The following is an 18,846-nucleotide window of genomic DNA, read 5'->3' on the forward strand; positions in this document are numbered from 1 at the left end:
AGCCCGGCTCTCGTCAGGACAGACACCCTGGGAGAGAGTAGCCCAGCGAGGGGCCCAACAGCCTCGGGGCAGCCTGCGCCGCCAGCTCCACGCACACACTGGGAGCGCCCGAAGGGGTCTCTTGGTTTGGCCTCCCACGTGCCTCCGGCAATTGAAGCTGCTTCTGCCCCAGGAGCCCAGGGCCCCCAGCGCCCCTAGTGCCCCCCAATCCCCTCACCTGGATTGCTGCCCCAATGTCCCTGGCCTGGATTGTACCCTCCAATGTCCCTGCCCAGCTCGCACCCCCCAATCTCCCTGCCTGCATTGTACCCCCCCAGGGGACTGGTCCATCTTGTGTTCCTGATTCCCCAGCCTGGCTCATGTTCCTGGTCCCCCAGCCCAGCTGCCCCCCCATCTCCCCACCTGGGTTGGACCCCCCCAGTCCCCTGGTCTGACTCATGTTCCGGGTCCCCCGGCCCGGCTCGTGGCCCCCCCGCCCCCCAGCAGGAGCCGCAATGATCCCAGCAGGCGCAGCTGGCACACTAACTCAAGCACTTGTATTGTAAAAAAATTGAGGATCTGAGTATGGCTTTGCATCGGCGCTCACCAGGCAAAGAGCGGCTTGCTGTCTTCCTTGGAGAGCTCGCACAGGCAGTTGAGGAGCAGCAGGGAGTCCCCAAGGAACTTGGGGGGCACGATGTCGATGACGAGCTTGCGCAGGGCGGCCGGGTTGTTGTGCAGGGGGTTGGAGCGCAGGTCGGGCCTCTGCTTCAGGATGCCGTACGTGTTGATCAGGAACTCGCTGAAGACGGGGTGCACCTCGCGGTTGTAGCCCAGCTTCTCCAGGCGCGTGGTCAGGGTCAGGTAGCGGTGGGTCAGGTCCCGCAGCTTCTTCTCATCCACAGAGCCGTCCAGGGACTTGATGGAGGTCTGTGGGGCGGGGGGGCGGCCGGAGTGAGGAGGTCTGGGGGGGCGTGTCCCCCCTCCCCCCACCAGACTATCTTCGGACTCAGAGCCAAAGAGGAAGGGTGCTCGGTTGTGGGGGTTCATCCTCGCCCCCACCACAGTGAGCTCATTTCTAATTCCAATCTCCTACACTAAAGTTCAGAAGCAGCTCACCTTCTGGGAGGCTGCAGGGGTCCCAAACCCAAGGCCGGCCAGAGAGAATCACTGGCTCATTGGGTCAGCCTCCCTGCCCCCGCCAGCCTCCCTGCCTCCATCAGCCTCCTACCTGTTTGATCTTCTCAGGGATATTGGACACCGTGAACCCATAGAGCCGTGTCACACCCGGGAAGACATACGCCAGGATTCGTCTGTCCAGCTGGAAGGCGATCTCTCCCACGATCCTCCCGTCCTTCTCAGCACTGGTAAAACTCTGTATTTCTGGGAGGAGTGGGGAGGGAAGAGGAGAAAAGGGGGCTAAGAGGGAGGCCTTGACAGGGCGGATCCTCGTGGGAAGAGTCGCTGGACTCATTGTATTCCTTTTAAGAAACTGTCTGAAAATGCTAATCTGTCCTGTAAACAAAAGGGGCCAAATCTATGGCCAAGACACTAAGAATATCGGCTGTTTGGGGTTTATCTTGTTCGCTGATAACAGGGACTGTGTGCATAAGAATTCCCTCCCATCATGGAGTCTGGTTCTACAAACTAGAGGCTGGCTTTGGAGTTGCCCAGAGCACAAAGAAGCTACCCAGCCAGGAAGGGAGACCACCCTTCCTGTGTCGAGGCCAGCTTTCTCCCATATTTCCTGATTCAGTAGCCAAATGCACCCTGGGAAGTTCCTAGGGAAAATCCCCCACAGTGCCCCTTACTGATGAGGAAGCTTGTTCAATCTCTCCTCTCCCCTTCTCCTCTCACTCTCTAGGGGCCTATAATGGGTCAGGGATGGAGATGACATCCAGGAGCGGGGAGGAGGCCGGCAGCACCTTCTAGGAAGCCCCCGAGGCCCTAGGGCAGCTAGACTGTTGTCTGCAAATTCTTCCCAACATCCAACCTCCATCAGCCCCTTGGGGTCTTTCTTCTGTCTTCTGGGGCCAAATACAAAGAGCTGTCTACACCTGCCGGCTCTCTAAGCCTCCACCTTCCTTCCAGTGTCCCTCAAATGGCATGAAGAGAGTCGATCACAGCAGCCCTGAAGTGGGCTAAGAGACAAGGGGCACAGGAACTTGAGCTCTCTAGGAGAGAGGGAGACAGAGGAAAGGGAGAGAAAAGAGACACACAGACAGAGACAGAGAGAGAGACAGAAAGTGCTCTCTAGGAGAAACACACAGAGACAGAGAGAAGAGAGGGAAACAGAGGAGAGAGAGGGGGGGAGAAGAGAGGGGAGAGAGGGGGGGGGAGAGAGAGAGAGAGTGAGAGAGAAGAGAGAAGAGAGAGAGAGAAGAGAGTGAGAGAGAAGAGAGAAGAGAGAGAGAGAGAGAGAGAGAGAGGAGAGAGAAAGAGAGAGAGGAGAGAGAGAGAGAGAGAGAGAGAGAGAAGAGAGTGAGAGAGAAGAGAGAAGAGAGAGAGAGAGAGAAGCGAGTGAGAGAGAGAGGAGGAGGAGGAGAAGGAGGACGAGGAGGAGGAGGAGGAGGAGGAGGAGGAAAAGAAGAAGAAGAAGAAGAAGAAGAAGAAGAAGAAGAAGAAGAAGAAGAAGAAGAAGAAAGAGAGAGGGAGGGAGAAGAGAGGAAGATGGGGGAGAGAAAGAAGGGGAGGTAAAGAGAGGGAAGGGAAGAGGGGGAGGGAGAAAGAGCAGAAGGGAGAGACAGAAAGAAGAGGGAGAAACAGAGAAAAAGAGGGAGACAGAGAAACAGCCAGAGATAGACGGAATCAGGGATGGGAGAAAGCGGTCAAGGAAGAAGAAAGAGAAAGGAAGACAGAAAGCGGTCAAGGGAGAAGGAAGAGAAAGGAAGACAGAAGAGAGAGGGAAACAGAGGAGGGAGAGAGGGAAAGAAAGAGACAGAAAGAGAAGTGGAGGGGGGACGGGGAGACAGAGAGAGGGAGAAAGTTAAATCAACTAGAAAAGGAGATTTAGTCTTAAAGATGAAAATAACTATTTGAAAACAGAAATGGGCAAGGGGAATCCAGTGAAGCTATAAAAGACCAAGAAATAGCAAAACAAAATATAAAGAATGGAAAAATGGAACAGAATGTGAAACATCTTACAAGAAAAACAACGATTCTGGAGAACAGATCAAGAAGAGAAAATTTAAGAAAAACTGGGGTACCAGAAAGCTGTAACCAGAAAAAGAACCTTGACACAAAAATGCAAGAAATAATCAAAAAAATTGTCCTGGAGTGATAGAACAGGAGGGGAAAGGAGAAATAGAAAAAATCCATGGATCACCACCTCAAAGAAATCCTTTGTGGAAAACACATAGGAATATTATTGTCAAGTTATAAAACTCCCAGATCAAAGGGAAAATTCTGCAAGAAACAACAACAACAACAAAAAATCAAATATGCTGGAGCTGCAATTAGAATTGTACAGAATTTATCAGCAGCCTCAATAAAAGATCACAGGATCCTAGGATACCATATACTGGCAATCAAAAGAACTAGGCTTGCAGACAAAAAATTTATTCATAAAAATTATCCATAATATTGAACAAAAAGAAATGGACATTCAATGTACTTGTAGATTTTCAGGACTTTCTTTCAACTAAGCCCAAACTTAATAGAAAATTTAGCATATAAAAGCCAATATCAAAGATCAATTTCAAGAAACTGAACATGGACAAACTGTATACCATATGTTTATGAGGTTTAAGATGCAGACCAGTAATTGAGCAGCTCAAAAGAAAGATTGGGACAGAGCTGAGCATGTTCTGACTCGAAAAGCAAAGCCGTCTAGGAAAAGGTAGAAGTGGTCATTAGGTCATACAAACGAGGTGCAGGGGAAGAACCAACACAGAGGCATTGGGGGGCTCATAACCCCGAAAACCTGCTCACCTGGTTTACTAGACAACACTGCACCACGAAGGGCACAGCACCCTCCAGAATCTATTAAGAAATAAGGCGGGAGAGAATAGCATAAGGGAGGTGTAGAAGGACCTGGAGATTTAGGGGAGTGGACAAGGTGGCTTAGGACATGGTGGGGTACAGAAGGGCACTCAGATTAACTGGACTAAGCTGTGTAGATTAATGGGTCAGGGATAAAGAGGGAAAGAAGGTCGGGGAGAAGAGAAGGGAGGGAGCCATGGTTGGGGGGAAGTCAAGGAAAAAGACACAGGTGGGTTGTCGAAGCAGCCACGCTGTCATGGTAAGATCATGGAATCCCCAGGGGGCCTTCTCTGCCCTCCGACCTTGGGCAAATCACCGTAAAATCTGGACGGGTTGAGGTCCGGCACTCAAAGATTCCAATAATCCCCGGCTAGACAATGTGCTAGACAATGTCACCGGTGTGTGAAGGAAGCGGACGTGTGACCTGAAGCTGAAGGCCACAGGAGGTCCCGGGGCTCTACCCTCTGCCCTCCCACATGGCGGCCGGAGGGCCCTCGGCCTCTCCTCTGCCGGCCCCTCCTGGGAATTACAGTGGAGCCCAGACACACCCTGTTTGTGGTGGGTCCTAAGGCCTCCGTACTAATGAAGCTGGGAAGGAGATTTGGTTTTGTGGTCCCGGGCCCCCGGCACCCAGCCTCGAGCCCCCATCACCCAGCCCCGAGCCTCTCAGCTCATTTTCAGAAGTTTTACCCAGGCTTCTGTGAATCTACGTGTAAACTTTGCATTGATCCTTAGACCTTTGCCCTTCTCCTAACTCACTGGGCAGCACACCGGCAGGCCCCTTTCAGCCCCCAGCCAGCTCGGCCCCCAACTTCCAAGGGCTGGACAGAGGGTTTTCGTCTCCCAGAATTCCCAACTAGAGGGACTGGGGCTTCCCAGAGGTCGGAGGGCAGAAGAGATGCCATACGCCCCTTTCCTGTTTGCCAACTGACTACACAGAGGCTTCTGGGGGGAGGCCCTGGGGAACAGGGCCCAGGGACAGGAAGATCAAATGGGGGGCTCCTGCCAGAAGTGGCCTTGCTGAGGGAACCCTAAGTGCCCTTCTTGGGAATAACCGACATCTGAGGTCTTCAGGGTGCTTCAGAGCACTCACCTCACATATGTGGGAAGCAAAACACCCAGAGGGTGAGCCTTTGTGCCAACAGAGATAGGGTGCCCAGAGGTCAAAGGTGAACCTGGTCACTCCCGGCCCTTCCCTCTCAGGGATTGGAGAAAGGCTGGCTGTCACAGGAGTCTCGTCTCTTAGATTAGAAGCGCCATGAAGGCAGGAGCCTCCCCCCCACCCCAGAATCCTCTCCTCTGGATGAGAGGGGCTCTGTGCTCCCCAGCCCCCCTTCCCCCCTCCCCCGCTCCCTACAAAGTCCCGGTACCATTTAAGTAATAGCTTTTTCTCATCTTGTCCCCTCCGGGCAGGCCACTCTCGGAGAAGCAGACTTTCTTCTGCCGGATCTCCTTGGACTCAGCCATGGGCTTATCGATCATGGAGTCCTGCATGTTGCTGAGCAGCTGGCTGAGCTTCCTCTCGGTGGTTCTCGAGGAGTAGATGTCGGGGGGGCTGAGGAAGCCCTTAAAAGCCACCTGGGAGGGGGTGTTGCAGGTGGGAGACGAGGTGTCCTCCTCGTTGGAAATGTTGATGTGGGAGTAAAGCAGGTCCTCCAGGGCCGAGGGCTGGAGCTGGGTGGACGCCTCGGGGACGTTGATGAGCCTCCCGTATTCTGCAACTGGGACGGAAGGGACACGAGGGGGTCACCGGGCAGGCCGGCCGCAGGGGCCACCCCCGCCCCGGACACGCGCGGCGGCACAAAGCGCACGCACACAATGTCACGGCGTCCCGCACGCCACAACACATACGCGCAGCGTCACACAGTCTCACACACGATGCGTACACCCACTGGGTACACATGTGCACAATGTTACAATGTCATACGTGCCACAGTACATACACAGTGTCACACAATGCCACACACAATACGTCACAACACAATGTTACACTGTAACACACAATACAATGTCATAACATGATGTCACAGTGTAACACAATACAATGTCACGACACAATGTTACAGTGTAACACAATACAACGTCACAACATGTTGTTACAGTGTAACACACAGTAGCATGTACACATGCACACAATGTTACACAGTGTCACACATACACACAATTATCACTCACACACGCCCCATTTGATGTCTTCCAGAAGCTGTCCAGGGAAAGCAACCCTGAGGCAGCTCAGATCACCTGGAGGCGACTCTCACCATCAGTAAGTTTTCTTATTCCTGAGATCCAGCTTGAATCTGCCCCCATCCCCACTCCCTCCACTCCCCACTTCCCCCAGCAGATCCCTCCCCTTCACTGCCCCCAATCCTAAGTCTTCAAGGAAACGCCACTCCCTCCACAGCCCTTGGGGGATTGTCACTGAACAGGCGGGACCTCTGAGAAGAGTCCAAGCTGCAGAGTTCAGGTCCTGGCTTCAAATCCCATCTCTGACATTTAATGGCTTGGTCCCTCCCCCTCAGTTCCTCTACTGGAGGGCACGAGCCACGCCTCTACCACTGGTCCTGCCAAGTGTTCCCTTGTCCAAGCTCTGTCTTGAGTTCCCCCAAATCAGGCCATGTTTCCACAGCACAGATTTCATCTGGACCCCTACCTCCCTGGTCCCGGCCATGCAGACTCTCAGGGCAGCTGAGGACCTCCTGCATTTCCTACTGGGGGTTCATTCAGAGCCTCGGCTCATCCTCCAGTGCTCCCAAGCACTGCCTCCTTTTTGTACTTGCAAAGTTGACTTCTTTGTGATCCAAGCATAAGATTTTACATTTTTCTCTATGAAATTTCTTCTTGTTACATTTGGTCCCGTGGGTCTCAGGTTTTTGTTTGGTTGTCGTTTACAGATTTGCCTCTTTTTTTTTCTGCTTATTTATTTAGTATTTTCTTTTTTGCCGATTACATTTAAAAACAATTTTTTAACTTTTGTTTTTAAAATTTTGAGTTCCAAATTCTCTTCTTCTTCCTTTCCCCCCATTGAGAAGGCAAACAGTTTGATACAGGTCACATAACACACATTTCCTGAGTGTGAACTGCTTGCATTTTTGTTTTTCTTTCCGGGTTATTTCTACCTTCTGAATCCAATTCTCCCAGTGCAACAAGAGAACCATTCGGTTCTGCACACATAGATTGTACCTAGGTTAGACTGTGATATATTTAACATGTAAAAGACCGCCTGCCATCTAGAGGAAGAAGTGGAGGGAGGGAAGGGAAAAGTCGGAACGGAAGTGAGTGCAAGGGATAATGTTGTAAAAAAAACTACCCAAGCATATGTACTGTCAATAAAGTTATTAAAAAAAAACACATTTCCATCTTTTTCCACATTAAAAAAAAAAAGGCCAAAAAAAACCTCACAACAAACAACAAACAAGAAAAAATTTTAAATTAAAAAAAAAGTCTGCTTCAGTCTGTATTCAGACTCCATCAGTTGTTTCTCTGGAGATGGAGAGCACGTTGTCATCCTAAGTTCTTCAGAGTTGTCTTGGATCATTGTATCATTGAGGAGAGCTAAGTCCTTCCCGACTCGCATGGGTCATCCCTCCCACACTTGCCCGTCCTGGGCTCAGCGGCCGCCCTTCGCAGGGAATCCTCCCTGACGCCCACCAGCAGTTGTTAATGCCATCTCCCCCTACCACCTCCTTCCATGAGATTAATTCAGTGCCGGGCAGACACTGCCCTTTCCCCTTCCCCATCCCACGTGCTCACAACTGGACAATATGGAGCAATAGAGACCGCTCCGCTGAGGGACTTTGTTCCCCTGGGACCCAGCATGGAGTGACCCAAATAACCGCGCTCAGCAAGGCCTTCCTCCTAGAGCTGGGCTGATATTTGAGAGCCACAATCTCGCCAGCGCGGTCACTCCTGGTTTCTCTGATAAAGCTGGCTCAGCCAGAGTCAGAACGCTGGGACCCGCCAGTCCTGGGCCTTATGCCCAGCCCTTAGAGACCTACAGAGACGAGACAGCTCTCCTGCCATCCTGGGCCCTCCTATCAGGCCTGGGCCCTTCCACCAGTCGTAGGCTTTATGGCCAGCCCTTAGAGACCTATAGACACAAAGCAGCCCTCCCGTCAGCCCTGGGCTTCATGGCCAGCCCTTAGAGACCTACAGAGACGAGACAGTCCCCCTATCAGCTCTGGGCCCTTCTGCCAGCCCTATGTTTTATGGCCAGCCTTTAGAGACCTACGAACACAAGACGGCCCTCCCATCAGTGCTGGGTCCTTCCGCCAGCCCAGCTTTATGGCCAGACCTTAAAGACCTACGGATACGAGATGGCCCTCCTGTCAGCCCTGGGCCCTTCCACCAGAACTGGGCACTTCTGCCAGCCCTGGGCTTCAAGGCCAGCCCTCAGAGACCTATAGAGCTGAGATGGCCCCCTGTTAGTACTGGGCCCTCCCATCAGCCCTGGGCTTTATGGCCAGCCCTCAGAGACCTACAGAGATGAGATGCCCCCCCACCTGTTAGTGCTGGGCCCTCCCATCAGCCCTGGGCCCTTCCGCCATCCCGGCTTCATGGCCAGCCCTTGGAGACCTACAGAGACAAAGACTTCCTTCTTGGATAAGCAGGTTTCATACCTTGAGAGGCAGATGACTGTTTTACAGACGACTGAACCGAAGTGCACAGGAGGGAAACGAGAGGTTCCGGGCTCAAGGCTGGCCCTAGGTAAAATCGTGAAGTGACTGACGTTGCTTCCGCCCTTCTCCCTCCCGCCCCCCAGACTTGCTCTCGTTCAGGCTCTGCCCCCCATGGCCCCATTTTCCCCCTGGCTTGGCGAGAGTCGGCTCGGGTGCCACCTCCTACAGGAAGCCTTCCCCCATCCCCACAGTTGTTGGTGCTCCATCCCTCCTGAAATGACTCTGGCTCGCTTGTCCGGCAGCGGTCCTCCCCCCCACCATGGGATGTAAACACCTTGAGGGCAAGGATTGTGCCATCTTTGTCTTTGCACCCCCTATGCCTCACGGGCACCTTCCCCGAAGCAGGCATTGAATGGGGCTGTCACCAGAAGCGACTGCCCTGAATGACACCGAGAAGAGTAGGGCTCTGCCCAGGTCCTCTGAGACCCTCTTAGTCTCCTTCGCCGTGCCCAGGTGCTCAGGGACCCCGAGGAGGGTGACCCCCCTGCAAGAAGCCAGGAGGGAAGCCGAGATGAGGAACACAGCATGGTGGGTCATTCCCGGAAAGGAGGGAACACACCTGCCTTGGGGATCGGCTCCAAACCACCCCAACCCAAGAGGCATTAATTAAGCACTTACTGTGTGCAAGGAAGGCTCTTGCACTAGATTCTGGGGGTACAAAGGCAAAGTGGAAAACAGTTCCTTCCTACAAGACATTCTTCTGGGAAGACACAACATGTAACCAGCTGCATGTGTGTGCGTGTGGCGTGTGTGTGTTTGTAAATAGCGATACATATACATATACTTGTAAGACATAAGTGTATGTAAATCCTTTTTTGTTTTTTGTTTTTTGCTGAGGCAATTGGGGTTAAATGACTTGCCCAGGGATACGGTCAGGACGTGTCTGAGGCCAGATTTGAACTCAGGTCCTCCTGACTTCAGGGCTATGCTCTATCCATCGCCCCACCTGGCTGCCCTGTAAATCCTTACTTAAATGTCGCGTGTGTATATGCTACACACAAATATTGGTTTCTAAATACATAGACATATGTGCACCTTCTCGTATTTGTGGATGCTTATTTGAGGGGAAGGGAAGCACCAACAACTACAGGACTCGGGAAACGCTTCCTGGAGGACATGATTCCGAGAGCTGGAGGAAAGAAGAGCATGCTGGGAGCCGCAGGCAGCCGCGACACAGAGCTGGAGCCGGGGAGCAGGGCCAGTGCGCTCGGATCAGATGAAGGGAAAGCGATGGCCACCGAGCTTAGAAAAGCTGGCTGGAGTCTGACTTAGGGGGCCTTCGGGAGCTCCTCGAGGGCTCGGCCGCCCAGTCAGAGGCACTGCCTCTGGATATTTGTCAACAGCCACGTGGCCTTGAAGGGTGAAGGACGGGGAAGAGTCGAGCGTGAGGGAAAATGATGAGTGTGTGCGCTGAAGAGGTGATGAGACCCTGCAGAGAAGGGGAGAACAGGGGTGGGAGGCGGGGGCAGCTCGTGTAGTGGACAGAGCGCCAGCCCTGAAGGCAGGACCACCTGCGGGAGAGGATGAACTCCACTGACTTTCAGCTGCTTCTGGGATATTCAGAGAAACATCTGGTGGTCTCCCATGGGAGATGAGGAGACAAGCGCTGACCAGGAATCATCTACACAGAGGGGATAAATGGGACCAGGGGAGCTGATTGGAGAAAAGGAGAGGACCAGCTTTGCCAGAGGGTTGGGAGATCTGCGAGAACTCAAGGGAGCCAGAGAGAACACAAAAACCAAACTGAAGAAGGCGCCCGCCATCGATAGCGATACGAGAGACCGCCGAGGACGACCCAACGAAGCCGGTACAAGGGAGGCGAGGCCCCGAGTGGGAGGGAGCTGGTGAAGGAGGCGGGCTGGGCAAGGTCGCCTGCCTCTCTCTCCTCCGGAGTCATCTGCTCCGGACACACCAGGACGACTCCCAGGCTGCGGGGCCCAAGAAGCTGAGACAGGACAGTCCTCAGAGGGCGTGTGTGCAGGTGACTGATGGAAAGAAGGGAAGGAGAGCTCCACAGCTTGAGGAGAAGTTGGCGTCCAGTGAAGCCTCGAGCCAAGCTAGAGAACTAGCTGGGCAAGCTTGTAAGGCAGCAGGGAAGAAGCCAGAAGCCAGACATTGAAAATCTCGGTGACCAAAGGAGAGAGGGCAGGCACTTCCAATGGTCTTGTGATGGAGAGAGCCATCTACAACCAGAGGGGACTGTGGGAAGTGAGGGGGGTCACAACACAGCATTTTCACTCTTATTGTTTGCTTGCATTTTGTTTTTTTATTCATTTTCTTTTCTTTTCTATCTGCTTTCTCTTGTGCAGCAAGAGAACTGTACAAATATGTTTACATAAATTGGATTTAACATATTTTAGCACGTTGAACATGTATTGGCTTACTTGCCATCTAGAGGGGAGGTGGGGAAGGAGAGGGAGATCTGAAACACAAGGCTAGGCAAGCGCCAATGTTGAAAAATTATCCGTGCATATGTCTTGAAAATAAAAAGCTTTAATAAAAAAAAATCTAAAACAAAGGTGAGGGCAGGGGAGGACATTATGGACAAGGAGCGGGCTGGGCCTTGGACGAGGGTCGTGTCTCTGAGGAAGGAGAGCAAGGCAACAGTATAGAGGGGTTCGGAGAAGGAAGCTCGGGAGCCATGGGAAAGACCCTGTTTTCTTGGAAATGTTGGAGACCAGGGATTCTGTTGAGCTGCTGGAGGCATGTAAGAAAGGGGAACATTGGGAAGAATCAGTTTGGGAAAAGTAAAGGAAGACTACGTTCTGGCAAGGGCCCCGCCTGGGCTCTCGTGTGACTTCTTCCACAATGTCCTGGGGTGCCGGGGGAACGGGAGAACAGGGGCTCATGAATATGGGCTCTCCTCCTCCAGCCCAGGTCCAAGGGGAATGGAGAACTGGGGCAGCATCTCCAAACCATTCCTGGAGCTAAAATGAGGCTATAGAGCCCCCTCCAGGAGGATCAAGGTCTTCGGGCCGTGTTTGCTCCCTGAGAAACTAGCAGCAGTGTTGGAAGCAAGGGGGAAGGTGAAAGGACTTCTGGATTTGGAAGAAGTGTGACTGGTGACTTGGGGGGGAGGGGAGGAAGTGGGTGGGGAAGGGTTTGAGAAGTAAAGGAGACCCCGGGCAGCTGAGAAGCAAGCAGGCCGGCCTCTGGACGCCATTGGGGGGGGCTCCTTGCCCACCCCAGGCTCATCTCCTTGAGGGATGTGACCAGTTATGGTGTCTCTCTGACATTTTCCTGAAATGCTTGTTTGGAATCCCGAGGGCAGGAGTGGAGGAAGGGGGAACGCGAGTGAAGATGACACAAGAGCAAAGGGGTCTCAAGAGGCGACCATCCCATCAGGTCCAAACGGTGCTGGGACTGAGGCGGACCGAGCGAACTGACAGGGCGGGGGGCACCAGGATGAAATCCAAAAGCAGGTCCTGTGGTAGGAGGGCCCGTTGGATGGACACCCGGGAGAGGGGACACTGAGGCGCAGCCCTCTCTGCTTCCAGCCGAGGCGTCTGGGAGAGAGCCTAAAGCTCGCCCCCAGCTAATCTTTTTTAAATGTCGCAGGCAATGAGCAAGTAGCCGGGATCTTCTGAGAAGATGTTCTCCCCCTTTGGAATTCGGCTCAGAATGGCTTAAAAACGTTTGGGGAAACTGAGTCTTCCTACTGTTCCTCTGGTCTCACTAGGGCAGCCCGTGGGGCTGGCTGATCGGGTCAAGCAGGAGGAAGTCGCAAGGCTTTTGAACCCGACAATCTGTGGAGAACCCTGGCTTTTCCCAGGCTGGCACAGAACAGTTCGGTTCTTTTCAAAAGGACACGGAAGTGCAGGTTACTTTTTCAACCACTTTTTCAGCTCAGGACCCAGTTCATTCTGGGAATGGAACAACTGGCAGCCCCGCCTTGCCAAGGATGCCGGTGACAGCAAAGGATCCCGCAAAGGTCGAGAACAGAGCGGTATTCGGCGGCCAGGGAGACAGCGCTTAGAGGGATCCGCACTCGGCCACCCTCCGCTGCCCCCGCGGAACCCCTTATGGGAAGCCAGAAAGGTTCCCCGCGAACTTGGTTTGTAAGCCAGCTCTGAATGCTGCCGCCACCTCCGCCGCCCACCTAAATCCCCGCCCTGCCCCTCCCCTTCCCCCTTCATTCATCTCTTCACCCTGTGGCAAACTCTTTCCACTATTTCAGATTCCTCCTAAAACCTGAAGGTCATTGACACTCAGGAAGTGGAAGGGACCTCCTCTCAGCACGAGCCCACCCGGGTCCCACAATCTCCTTCCTCCTCCTCCTCCTCTTTCCTGAAATGTCCTCTTTGGACCAGCCTTCAGGAGGCGGATCACTTCCCCTCTGGCCAGTGATGGGGACCATTCCACATCTTGGTAGTCATGGGGACCACGCCCTCAGGTGAAGGGCTATTCCACCTCTAGCGTGATGGGGACCAAGCCTTTAGGCGCGGGCCATTTTACATCTTGGTAGTCAAGAGGACCACGCTCTCTGGGAGCGGGCTATTCGACCTCTGGCCAATGATGGGGATTCACGCCCTCAGGGGGCGGGCCATTTGCCCTCTGGCCAGTGATGGGGACCACGCCCTTAGAGGCGGGCCATTTTGCATCTTGGTAGTCATGGGGACCACGCTCTCTGGGGGGCGGGCTATTCACCCTCTGGCCAATGATGAGGACCACGCCCTCAAGGGGCGGGACATCCTACCATGGACTAGTTCTTATTTAAATTCTACAAAGGGGTCCTCCCACGGCATCTGACGGTTCTTCCAAATGACAGCCCTTAAGAATATCAGATTCTCTCTCAAGCCCGAGATCCCTGACTCAATCACTCTATCCTGCCAAAAGTTGCAAAAACAGAGTTGGGGTCAGCATTGTCCCCGCAGAGCCCCAAAGACCCCCAGATGGCCCCAACAGAAGTTGACTCACATTTTTAACAAGCCCGCCCCTGCCTCCTGCTGCACTTCTCCCTCCATTAGCTCAGGCCCTGACCAAGCCGGCGCTTCTCCTTTCCACCCTCACGGAGCCGGCCCCAATCCAGGTCGCGGAAAGAAAGCAACCATTCATGGCCAGGAGCCAACCCGAGCTCCACAGGCTCGCTTGGGGCTCCCGAGGAGAGAAGGCAATGAGTTGGCTGTGAATGTGGGCCCCAGGCGGTCGGGCCCATGGCTTCTCCCAGCTTCCCGGGGCCTGCCCACCCTCCTCTGCCCCCACGGCTCTAAATGAGCTTAGAGAAAGCATGGCGGCAGAGGAAGGGCCGGAACGCAACCAATAGGCCCCGGGCTCAACTGGATTCCACGTGGGCGTTAGCACAAGGCACCCTGGGGGTCAGCATTCTCCCGAGTACTGGGCTCCGCCACTTAACGAAAAAGTCCCTTTATTCAGGTTCCTTCTGAAAGGTGAGGGAGCGGCCCGGCGAGCGGCCCTGCACAGGTCACTAGGCTCATCGTCCCTGACTCAGTCACGCCCCACAGGAAGAAGGGAGCTCTGGGAAGGGAGGCCGCGGCCTCGTGCGAGGGTCCCACGGGTGGGCCCCAAGGCAGGAATGCTTCTGGGGAAGCAGAGCCCGCTTCCCCATTCCGTCACAACCCAGGCCCCCGGAGGGCCGGTCCTGTCTTTTCGTGGGGGGCAGCCAGCCCACCTCAGTGTACATCCCTGCAGCCCACCACAGCCCCGGAGGGCAGGAGGCCAGGCGCCATTACTCCGGTTTAGAGAGGGAAAGCTGAAGAATCTCAGAGATTGGGCCAGCAAGGGGCAGAACCGGCCGACTTACCCACTTCCAACATCCCTTCCAGAGCTCCTGACCCCAGGCCCTTGGGTGGTGGGAGGGGCCCCCACTTGGCCTGGAGGCTTACTTCTTAGAGAAAGAAAGGCCCCTGCCTCAAGGGGCTCACAGACTCATGGGGGGGGGGAGCAGACCTGGGCACTAACACCCTGACCAGGACCTCTGGCCGCAGATGGAGAAGGAAGACTGGCAAAGGCTCCAGTGCCTGGAGCTCCCTCATGCTCCCCCCTCCCCTCAACCCCAAGAGGGCCTGACTGTTCATTCTGTGACCCTGGGTAGGCACCAATGTGGGAGAGGGCAGGCGAGCGTCCAGTGTGGCTGAATTGGGACTGGGCGGGAGGAGAACCCGAGAAGCCATGGGCACCAGTGGGCTTTCCTTGCATCCGTTTGCCCTAGAGGAGCGGGAAGAAATCCCCCAGTGAGGTCAACCCGGCCGGCCGCAGTCGGGGCTTCCGAGGCCCCGGCGGGCCCCACAGAGCCCCTTCTCCGGGTGGGGCCCGACTGCCCACAGGCGCTGGCGAGTTCTCGGAGACGCGGCTCCCCCGCCTTAGCACCTCCTCTCTCCACAAGGGAAGCAACCCCTTGGCCCTCTGCGGAAACCCTTCCGAGCTGGGTTCGTGGGAAGGCCTTCTCTGCTTCAAGGAAACATCATCCCTCCTCAGACCTCTGACCTGGCCCCCCGGGTCCCTTGGAAGGGCCGGCTTCTACGAGCCTGGAGGCTCCCTGAGACAGGGACTGTGCCCTGGGGGTTTTTTATCTCTGTACCCCCAGCACCCTCCACGGCGCTCTGCTCTAGGTACTCGACAACGGTCAGCGAGGAACGGCCCCAAACCGAGACGTGCCGTGTTCGGCGAGTTCGGCCCCCCCGCCCCTGCGCCCCGTCGCCTCCCCGCTTACCTCCAGCCCCGGGGGAGCAGGCCTCGGGGTATCCTGGGACTTTGGGGAAGATAAAGTCGCGGTTGTCGCGAGCATCTCGATTTCGGTTGCTGTTTTCGTGGCAGCTCTCGTTGAGAAGCCGCTTCAGCATCTGGTTCTCCTTCATCAGTCGGACCTGCTTCTTCAGGTCGGCATTCTCGCTCATGAGCCTGTTCATCAATTCATTCCCCTCGGCCATATCCTTCTTCTCTTCCCTAAAGGAGAATGAAACAAGACGACTTGACTACTTTTAAGGTGGAAAGATGGCTCTCAGGTCATACTCAGGAAGTCGGCAAATAATATTCCATGACAAGTAATGGGGCTTCCGCGGCCTTATGATGTCACACAACCTTAAAGGAACAGGCGTAGTCTCAGGGGACCCGGGGGGAGCCCAAAGCCTCCCCCTCCCCGGGTTTTTGGGTTTTCGGCATCAAGGACTGAGGACATTTTGAAGACCTCCCTGGAGGTCCGGCTGGCCAGCGGAAAGCGGGTGCCCCCCAGAAAGTGGGCCCGACCGTCACATGCGTCCATGTACAAAGGTGAGTCACGGGATGAGGTCCCCTGAGCCACAGAATCGCATGTGGAACTGGATGGACCAAAAAACTCCTCATCCATTTTAAAGGTGAAAACACGAAACCTCAGTTTATGAAGCTTTGGACCCAGGTCCCCGTTCCCATCCCCAGACCCTGCTCGGCTTGTCAAGGAGCTCAAAGACAGAAGAGCCATTTGAGAAAATACGGACGGGTCCTTGAAAAGCAGCACCTGGAGCAGTCCCACCCCTCGGTCAGCCTTCCCCAGGCTCTGCCCGGCTCGGCTTCCTCACTTTCCCCTGGGGAGCCACCGAGTCCCCCCCACTCAGACCCCACCGGGGCGTCCCTCTCCAAGGTTCTCGACAAAAGCTTTCCTAACACCCTGGATTTTCTGCTGTTCTGGTTTTCAAGGGCCACGGAACCACGCCCCAGGACAGAGGGATTTGGTTACTTTTCTCTCGAATCTAGAATTTAGCAGATGAACACGATGCTTGGATCCCGATGAAGGAGACCAGTGTAGTATCTAGATAATGGGACAGACGCAGTGTGCTAGAAAAAGGCCAAAACCCCAAAGCGCCCACCCCTCTACCGTCCTCAGTTGGACCTAAACTCCCGCGCACACGAGGGCCAAACGTCCACTGCCTAACTCTGAGGAGCTTGGGGTCTCGAGGAGTCCCCACGTTTTCTGAGCCAACAGTATCGGGGCCTAGCAAAGGCTCCTCTGACACGGGTCCGAAGCGGAGCAAACCCCATCCGCCGATGTGAAGCTCTCCCTCTTACGGAGGACCCCAGAAGCCTGCAAAGCCCCCTCAGGACCCAACGTGAAGGAGCTGGCTCCGGCCATCCACACGCGGAGGGCAAAGTGGATGACAAATGAGCGGGTCCCTTCTAGCGGCAATGCTGGAGACAAGGCAGTGCTTTCGGTGCTTCCAAAGCCCAGGGCTTCACAACCACGTTCCCTGGGTCACCCCACTCCTATGAATCGGAACAGCACGAGCTAACGAAAACCCCAACTGGAGACAAGACAAAAGGTGCTGGACCTGCTCCTTCCTTGGCTGTTGTGACACTGTACCCTCATGGTCTTCCTCCTTCCAGTAAGTGCATGTCCTCCTGGCCCTCTGGCTCCCTCCATCCTCCCCCACTCTGGTGATCTCACAGTCCTACGGCTTCAATTATTACCTCAGTGCAGATGCCCCCCAAATTGCCCACATCTCCCCTGGGCCTGGGGTGGCCTGCAGGGCCCTCCAAATGGAGCCCATCCCTCTTCCCTTTTGTGTCTCGGCCAATGGCTTCCCCCCTTCGCCGCCGCTGGGTCCGCGTTTGCTTCTCCCTCCCCTTCACGTGTCCCGTCGTTTCTGCCTCCCCCTCTTTGGGAACCTCTACGGTTCTCCTTTTCACAGTCACCCGAGACCAGCCTCTAGTTCTTTTTGCCTTTAAACAAAATGACTTTTGCTTACATTATAAATGTGATTGTCCCCCACCCACTGAGCTTTGACCCCAATTATATCTGACGGTGGGTTCTCCATTCTGTATCCACGGACCCATCTCCTTCACGCCAGTCCCCCAGCTTCCTGCTCCGTCCTCTCCCTGATCCATCTACACTGGCCCCATTTCCCAACTATCACCAAAACCTGGCTTCCGCGAGCCCGGGAGAGGGACAAGCGCCTCTCTTCCCAGGATTAGAGCCCAGGCGACTAGTTGTGGTCCCTATTGGTGGGAAAGATAAGGCCGGGACCCCAGGAGCCGTCCCAGCCCAGCAGGAACAGGCGGCAGCTTTGTGCATCGGTCCGTAGGGAGGGAGCGGATTCTAGTCTTGACAGGCTAGCTATCCAGGGGGTAATAAAAATTCATAAAGCCTGATTTAATCCACGCTTGCACCTCTCGGGGGCTAGGTGGGCTTGGCAGGAAGCTGGAGAAACCCAGGGGTCCTAGTGGACAGCAAGCTCAATAAGCTTGATAAGCAGGCTGGAAAGCTGGGGGGACCGTGTTCCAGAGTGAGGTACCCCCCCTCCTGCTGCCTCTGCTTTGGTCAAGAGCTTTGGTTGGGCCAGCACAAGTGGGCGGTTCCAGAGACAGTTGATCAGGCAGGTGGGGGGCACTCGAGGACTGAGGATTGGAACGGGCCCTGGGCGAGGCTCCCGGGGGCACGCCGTCTTCAGTGCGTTAGTCTGCCACGTCCGTGGTGCCAGGGCCAGCAGCAGGGCAAGGAATGAGGGCGTGTACAAGGCTCAGCCTGAGCACGAGTTCTTCCTGGACCAGTTTGGAGAGAGGGGCCCTTTGCATGGAAGCACTGGGTGGTGGGCAGGCCCAACTGCTTGCCAGGGGACAAGATTCTTCCTTCCCCTCTTGCAGGAGACCCAGGAAGAGGGATGACACTTTTTTTTGGGGGGGGGGAATAGCCTGTTTTTACACCAACAAGCTTGGAAACCCCTTGTAAACAGGGAGCCGGGGAGGGGGAGGGCACACTGGACCACTCTTGCTGGGATTACAGGACCCTCAAGACATTTTGCACTACATTGTGGGAGACCCCCCCCCCCCCCGGAGTGATCCAAGGAGCATTGACTGCAGATGGAGACGTCTGGGGAAGGCGGGCAGGACACCTTGGCCTGAACATGGGACCCAAGGGATCGAGGGAGAGGGTGACAGGAGGACAACCACCGAGTCCTGAGCCAAAGTGGTAAATCACACGACACGGGCGCCTTCCCAGCTCCGCATCAGAAAGCCGACGGGGTCACCAAGTCTGCCAGCAGGCAGGACGGACTCCTGGGGGAGGGACAGAATCCTAGCACCATCCACCCCGCCCCCAACCCCAGGTTCTAAGGAGGGAAAAGTGGAACCCTCTCCCCATGAGTGGGCCAGGGTGACAGATTATCTAGAGAAGGGGGGGGAGAAGAGCTGGATCCAAGTTCGGTTTTCCACAGTTAACTATGGTCCAAAACATTATAAAATTGAAAATTTTGAAAGAGGCGTGACTATCAAGGGAACAGTCAGA

The 18,846-nt window shown here is 55.0% G+C and overlaps 1 protein-coding gene across 4 annotated transcripts; it reads right to left on the minus strand.

Moving 5' to 3' along the window:
- Positions 1–514: 514 nt before the first annotated feature.
- On the minus strand, positions 515–17,008 carry SPATC1L (spermatogenesis and centriole associated 1 like). Of its 4 annotated transcripts, XM_051998313.1 has the most exons (7): positions 16,895–17,008; positions 15,307–15,539; positions 8,577–8,660; positions 5,331–5,681; positions 3,910–3,960; positions 1,211–1,362; positions 515–909 (listed from the first exon to the last, which is right to left on the minus strand). In XM_051998313.1, exons 1-7 carry the CDS (start codon positions 16,984–16,986, stop codon positions 583–585), a joined length of 1,290 nt encoding a protein of 429 aa, XP_051854273.1. In that variant the 5' UTR covers positions 16,987–17,008; the 3' UTR covers positions 515–582. The 4 variants fall into 4 exon arrangements, with proteins under 4 accessions (XP_051854273.1, XP_051854276.1, XP_051854275.1 ...); XM_051998316.1 differs by lacking the exon at positions 8,577–8,660; XM_051998315.1 differs by lacking the exon at positions 3,910–3,960.
- Between the last annotated feature and the right edge of the window lie 1,838 nt (positions 17,009–18,846).

The sequence above is a fragment of the Antechinus flavipes genome, chromosome 4, assembly GCF_016432865.1.
Source record: "Antechinus flavipes isolate AdamAnt ecotype Samford, QLD, Australia chromosome 4, AdamAnt_v2, whole genome shotgun sequence".
In the NCBI taxonomy this organism is placed as follows: Eukaryota; Metazoa; Chordata; class Mammalia; order Dasyuromorphia; family Dasyuridae; genus Antechinus; species Antechinus flavipes.

Excerpts from the sequence above, each read along its gene's own strand:
- SPATC1L (XM_051998313.1), bottom strand. The coding sequence starts at position 16,986 with ATGGAGGGAGCCAGAGGGCCAGGAGGACATGCACTTACTGGAAGGAGG. Across the intron at positions 3,961-5,330 it reads AAAAAGCTATTACTTAAATG|ATTCTGGAGGGTGCTGTGCC; the intron begins GTACCGGGACTT and ends ATTTCTTAATAG. Across the intron at positions 910-1,210 it reads TCCCTGAGAAGATCAAACAG|ACCTCCATCAAGTCCCTGGA; the intron begins GTAGGAGGCTGA and ends CCCGCCCCACAG.